We start from the raw sequence: 6,991 nt of genomic DNA on the forward strand, positions 1-6,991 counted from the left end.
AACGGCGGATGGCTGCAGGTATGATTATGTTTATTTTTAAATTATATGATAAATGTCATATATAATAATATATGTTTGTTTTAACAGAAAAAAGTACAACAATACTTACGAAGTGAGCTGAAGATATGGTTAAAAAAAATAAAGAGGGGATTCAAGGATGGTCCGTATCCGGTGTTGACAATACAACATATCAAGTGCATGACTTCAAAAGTGGTGGCATAGTGAATTTGAGGGAAAAGACTTGTTCTTGCAGATATTGGCAACTAACTGGTTTGCCATGTGGTCATGTGATAATGGTTTTAACGCACTTGAAAATTGATCACTGTGGGCATATGGCTATAGATGCTTATAAAACTGAAACATATCGAAGAACGTATGAGCAGGCCGTATACCCTCTTTCAGAACTTAGTGATTGGGAGGTTCCGGATGACCTTATGGTTGTTAACCCTCCTGTGATGGAAATACGTCAAGCCGGTAGACCAAAAACACCAATCATATTCCTTCTCAAGGTGAGGAACCAAAAATAAGAAGGTGTAGTAGATGTCATAGCACAACTCATAATGCAAGGACGTGTAAGGAAATCGTTCCAAATAACCAAAGTAAAAATAAAAAACATATTGAGGCATCAGGAGTGGGACAAAAGCAAAAGAAGAGGAACCGACGCAAGCGACCGAAAACTAATGGCAACATGAGCCAGAGAACCAATGGACGCAACATACCGAACAACAATGACAGCAGCAACCAGACAACCAATGGACACAACAGACTAAACATCAATGACAGCAGCAGCCAGACAACCAATGGACACAACAGACCGAACATCAATGGCAGCAGGAGCCATATAACCAACGGACGCAAGGGACCAAATACCGACCGCAGGAGGAGCCACAGAACTAATGCCAGGGTTGCACCGAGTACTAATGGCAGCAACAACCATATAACCAATGGACGCAAGCGATAGTAAACCTAGGGACACAACCAACAGAAAACCCATGGACGGAATACGAAAACAAATCAAAGTTTTCGTGGTTCGATTTGAATGAATGAAGTTTATTTCATAGTATGCTTATTATGAATGTTGTATGTTTATGTTTTCTAAAGTATGTTTTGTAACCTATAAAAAATATGAAATATTTGTAAAATTTTAATTAGGTTATTTATATGCACCAGTTTGTATTACGTTATTTATATGTATTTGGTTTGTATTAGGTTTTTTACGAAACCAATTGAGTTAACATCTATTTTATTCCATAGAACATAAAATACAAAACAGTAAAAATACATGAAAAACATACATCAGTAGCAAACGTATTACATAAAACATTTCATTATTTTTAACTTTTTTTTGTCAATTTTTTTACATAATAATCACATAAGGTATTATTGTATTTTAAAAAAAAATTAATATTAATAAACAAAAATGAACACAAAAAAAAAAAAAAACGAAAAAAAAATAAAAAAAATAAAAAAACAAAGATTCCGCAAAGCTGTAGAGGATCCACAGAGCCTTCAATGGATCTGCATAGGGTGCTCTGCGGATCCTTTGGTCATTTTCCAAAATCTGTTTTTTCTTGGTTATTTTCTTCAAACCATCTCCCATTTTTGGTCATTTCTCGAATTTTCTGTAAAAAATATTAGCTCAAAAAAGTATGTATATGTATAGTTTCAAAAAAGTATATATATATATATATATATATATATATATATATATATATATATATATATATATATAATATATTATAAAGTATAACACAATAATTATAAAAGTTAGACGTGATGTGTCCACTAGATTGGTGTGTTAAAAAAACCGGTGGTGTTCTTTTTGTAACAAACAATGTTGGCGTTTTTTTAATTGTGGTGTTCTTTTTGTAAAAAACAATGTCTAGTTCTTTTTACCTTAAAAACATTGTATATGTAATGTTAGAGTTTCTTTTTTTTTTTTTTTTTTTTTTTAAGAGGTTTGTTTTAGAAAAACGGATATTTAAAACAAAAAAAAAAATAAATTGTTGTTTAGAAAAAAAAATAGTAAAAAAAGGTAAAAAAATTAAAATAAAAACTATTATTTAAAAAAGATTATAAAAAACAATAAAAATGTGAAATAAAAGAGAAAGAGAGAAAAATCGATATTTTGAATAAAAATATTTAAAAAGCTGAAAAATAAAAAAAATAAAAAATATGATAAATATTTTTGAAAATACTGAAAATAATTTTTTCAATAACCATATTTTGGACAAAAACTCGGAGGTGAATTGCACTAATAATTTGACAAACTACTAAAACCTAGGGGCCGAAATGTGTAATTTACCATCTAAGAAGCCCTTGAGATGGAACGGTCAATTTTGTGATTTTGCCCTAATTCCCAATTTCAGCCTTAATTCTTCTCCTTCGTCTGCCGAAGATATTGAAGACTTGAAGTAGCAGCAACGCAGGTAGAATCTCTCTCCCTCTCTCTCTCTCTCTCTCTCTCTCTCTCTCTCTCTCTACGCACACACACATACACCGACAATGTGTGCCGATTTCTCCCAAGTTCTTTTTCTTCAATTATATGTTTCTGGATTTGAAACTTTTTGTTTGCTTGATTATCCTTTTAATTGCAGGAAAAACTCCATCCGCTAATTATACGAGACCAACAACACCTGATTCAAAACATGTGAGTTCAATAGCCTCATTGTTTGAGGCAATTAAGTTGTTTTTCTTTTGTTTCGAAGTAGTGCTTGTTCTTTCCCCATTAGAATCTATGATCTAGATATTTATTTCTTTAATCTTTTGCTTCCACTTCCATACTCTCTACCAAAATCTAAGTTTTCCGCATTTGTATAGTTTAAAAATTGCATATCTTCTTTAATCCATCATCTTCTACTATGATTTTTCTCAAATCTAAACCTCCATATATAGGTACGTGGCAACTTTCTACTATCAAAACTTCGAGCATTTTCATGTATTTTGCTTTTGTTAAGTTTCTTTATACATTTGAATTTAGTGTTCTTAATGTTATGCTTTTAATATGCAGAAGTTGCTCTACTTCTTCGAATATGAAGTTGGAGGAGTCAAACCCCTGCATCAGCAAGTCAACTCGCTTACCAAGAAAACGATTTTACAGAGCTCGAGCTCACAGCAACCCACTCAGCGATTCCCATTTCCCAGTTCCAATCTCCCCTCACCATGTAGACTACTCCTTTCACTTCCCTCAATTCTTCCCATCTCCCAATTCCGATTCCAGTTCCGATTCCGATTCCAGAAAGATCGAATTCGCCGACATCGGATGCGGATTCGGCGGCCTCTTAATCAGTCTCGCAACTCTCTTCCCCAACACCCTCATGATCGGAATGGAATTGCGAGACAAAGTAACGGAATACGTGAAAGAACGGATTCTAGCTCTTCGAATCTCAAACCCTAATCAATACCAAAACGTCTCTGTAGTCCGAACCAATTCCATGAAATACATCCCGAATTACTTCTCAAAATTACAGCTTTCAAAGATGTTTTTCCTGTTCCCGGATCCTCATTTCAAAGAGAAGAATCATCGAAGGCGTGTTATTAGCCCTTTTTTGTTGGATGAATATGCTTATGTGATTAAAGAGGGTGGGATTATATACACCATTACTGATGTTGAAGAACTTGGAGAGTGGATGAAATCTTGTTTGGAGAATCATCCGTTGTTTGAAGGACTTACAGATGAAGAACTTGATGCGGATCCTGTGGTGAAGCTTTTGAAATGTGCAACGGAGGAAGGACAGAAAGTTGAGAGAAATGGAGGGCAGACTTTTACAGCGGTTTTTAGGCGTATTGCAATGAAGTAGTTTGGTTTTATATTTGTTTTCATGTCGAATTCCTTTTTTTTTTTTTTTTTTATTTTTATGTTTTTCTTGATTTTGAGCAACTTATGGTGATAAATTGTTAGCAATTTTACTTACAAGTATTTTGAACTTTAGGTCATGCTACGTTCTCTTCCTCTTGGCTAGTTGTAATTTAAAGTTTTCTTGCTTTCTTGAGCTTTTAAGATTTTATAAATTTAATAAATAAATAGATTTTGTTATCATTATGAAGAACATGAACAAACCTCAAAGATGGAACTTAAATAAAAACTCAAGAAGTTCTGGAAGAATCCATGAATGGCAACCAAAAACTATAATTTTTTAGGTTTTAAAAAGTATAACAGTAATAAAGTTACATGCACAAATGATGTGGCATTTTCTTGCCATGTAGGACAAAATAAATGATTTGTAGTCTTAGTAGACAATATGAAGAAACATTGAAGCGGTTTAATGTAATATTTCTTGATCAAATTTGGGCCACTAGAACCAAATGATTTAAGGCTAACAAATGAAAAAGAATCAAGTCATTTAGCTATTGAATGATTTAGAGTAAATTACACGAATGGTCCCTATGGTTTTTTGGTAATTTGCGCATTTACTTCCTAACTTATTTTTTTGTTTTTGTTGCGTGTTTAGTCTCTGTTTTATTTAAAAAGACTGTTTTGCCCTTGATTTTTTAATTTATTTAAATAAACACATCTCCAACCCCACCCCCACCTCACCTTATCTTATCTAAAAAGATTTTTAATTTATTTAAATAAGGGCATAATAGTCCTTTTAGATAAGACAGAGACCAAACGCGTAACAAAAACAAACATTAGGGACCTTACGAGTTAAAAAAATAAGTTAGGAACTAAACGTGCAAATTATCCCAAACCATAGGGACCATTCGTGTAATTTACTCAATGATTTATTGTCTGAATTGATTGTGAATCTCATAATAAATCTACACAGCTTTTATTGGACAGTGGCTAAAAATAAGGAATAGTAATTCTGCCATTGTGGGAGAAAAATAAGTTTCAGATCATTCAAAAAGATAAAAGAAAGTATAATTAAGGTTTATTTATGTTTGTATTATAAATTCGAAAAAGTAATCAAAGTTGAACCTATAGGGGAAGTGTTGTGAATCATTATATTGGTTTCACTAATTAGATATTATATAAGATATGATGATGACATTATAGCAAGTATAATTAAGTTTTATTTATATTTTGTCCCAACAACTTATAAATACATTTTTCAGTCCTCATGAAGGGTACTGGTCGATAAGTCTCTCAATTTATTATAAAATTTTATGTGAGAGAATTATGATCTATTTGTGTGAGAGTTCATCACTGATATGAGCTTTCTCGTTAGAGTAGCTTGTGAGAATTGTAAGTGCGTGTTCGGCAAAATTAGCTGGTAGTGGGTGGCTTGTAGCGGGTAGCTTGTAGCTTGTAGCGTTTTGTTAAACGCTACATGAAGTAGCATTTGGATTTGGAGCGTTTTGTTTAAACTAAATGCTAGAAGCTTGTAGTGCCGAACAAGACTTTCTGTTCAAAAAAGAGCGTTTTGTCAAACGCTAGAAGCTAGAAGCTCTCAAATGCTCCATGCCGAACACGCCCTATGTTTACTATTTTATTGAATTTCTTTCATTTGCTAATCTATTGATTGAATCATTTCAGCGCCGTTCCTGATGATGTAAATATCCTCAAATGTCCAGGACGAGTCGGAGAAAAATGGCCCCTATCGCTATTATAAATTTATTATTTTTAAATAAATGTATATATAATATATAATAAAAAAATTGGGCCCTATGCACCTGCCCACTTTGTCTCCCGTCAATGCCCCCATGAATCATTTAGGTTGTCTTAATGGTTCAAGAGGCTAGGGTTTTTTGTGATAAAGTCTTATTAGCCATGCAAAACCATAAAATTGGAAACTATATAGTTAAGAACACTTTTAGGGTCTAGATTTGGATTTTGGACGTAAGTGCTTAAGAATCAAGCACTTAATGGATTGAGTGGGTGGCAGCCGCGAACGCTGAGGGTACCAAAGGGTACGTTGCGGGTTCATGGTCAGCCCTTCGACGTTTGGTCTAGCAAGCAGCACACTCCGCATACGAGTTGGGAAGGCCCAACGTACTCATCGAGTTAATGACTCGGTTGACTTTGACCATGGGTTGACCTATGGGTATTTTAGGTATTTTGACATGTATTCTGAGTTTTGGTCACTGTTTTTGTAAAGGTGACGGGTATAGTTAATTTCGGAGCTCTAACATCCCAAAAATCAAGGGTAAAAATTTCATTTTTAATATAACTAAAACGTTGATACCATTTAATTCCAACATTTCAAATCATAGTCAAGTAAATCATTTATCAAAGTTTATCCCAAAATCATTCCTTGCGGAAATCGTAGGTTTGTGCACTGCGATCAATCCGAGCTCTTCCTTTCCAAAACGATGATACCTGAAACCATAAACAACACTTGTAAGCATGAAGCTTAGTGAGTTTCCCCGAGCATACCACACACACAATCCACATATCACATATCCTGTTAGCTATAGAAGCTACCTATAACACATAAGCCATGCATATAAAAACCTGTAAGGATGTCGTGGGCTCCCCCCCCCCCCCAGGGTCTTACACCATTGTGCCATGGGCTACCCCACATGGTCTTAACCTAGGAATGCCATGGGCTACCCCACATGGTCTTACATCCAATTGTCACGGGCTCCCCCGGGGTCTTCCATGCAATAACATACATAATTACATAACATATCATATATCACAGAAATATCTACACATAACACAAACATAAACCAGTAAGGATGTCGTGGGCTCCCCCTAGGGTCTTACACCATTGTGCCATGGGCTACCCCACACGGTCTTAACCTAGGAATGCCATGGGCTACCCCATATGGTCTTTACCTAGGAATGCCATGGGCTACCCTACATGGTCTTACATCCAATGCCACGGGCTACCCCACATGGTCTTTACCTAGGAATGCCATGGGCTACCCCACATGGTCTTACATCCAATGCCGCGGGCTCCCCCCGGGGTCTTCCATGCAATAACGCATAATCACATAGTATATCAAATCACAGAAATGACTAACGCATATACCATAGTCACATAATGGGTCGGCCTTAGTGCCTTAGACCCATGGGTATGGTGAGAAGACTCACCTCTCGAAT

General features: G+C 35.1%; 1 protein-coding gene across 2 annotated transcripts; it reads left to right on the forward strand.

Moving 5' to 3' along the window:
* Positions 1-2,298: 2,298 nt before the first annotated feature.
* On the forward strand, positions 2,299-3,936 carry LOC145117575 (tRNA (guanine-N(7)-)-methyltransferase-like). 2 transcript variants are annotated; one of them, XM_079053874.1, is made up of 3 exons: positions 2,299-2,429; positions 2,598-2,650; positions 3,011-3,936. In XM_079053874.1, exon 3 carries the CDS (start codon positions 3,033-3,035, stop codon positions 3,798-3,800), a length of 768 nt encoding a protein of 255 aa, XP_078910000.1. In that variant the 5' UTR covers positions 2,299-2,429; positions 2,598-2,650; positions 3,011-3,032; the 3' UTR covers positions 3,801-3,936. The 2 variants fall into 2 exon arrangements, with proteins under 2 accessions (XP_078910000.1, XP_078910001.1); XM_079053875.1 differs by having other exon boundaries at positions 3,014-3,936.
* The last annotated feature ends 3,055 nt before the right edge of the window (positions 3,937-6,991 follow it).

The sequence above is a fragment of the Lactuca virosa genome, chromosome 5 (genome assembly GCF_052849685.1).
Source record: "Lactuca virosa cultivar CGN04683 chromosome 5, Lactuca_virosa_CGN04683_v6, whole genome shotgun sequence".
Classification (NCBI taxonomy): domain Eukaryota; kingdom Viridiplantae; phylum Streptophyta; class Magnoliopsida; order Asterales; family Asteraceae; genus Lactuca; species Lactuca virosa.

Coding starts and splice junctions, on each gene's coding strand:
- LOC145117575 (XM_079053874.1), top strand. CDS start 3,033: ATGAAGTTGGAGGAGTCAAACCCCTGCATCAGCAAGTCAACTCGCTTA.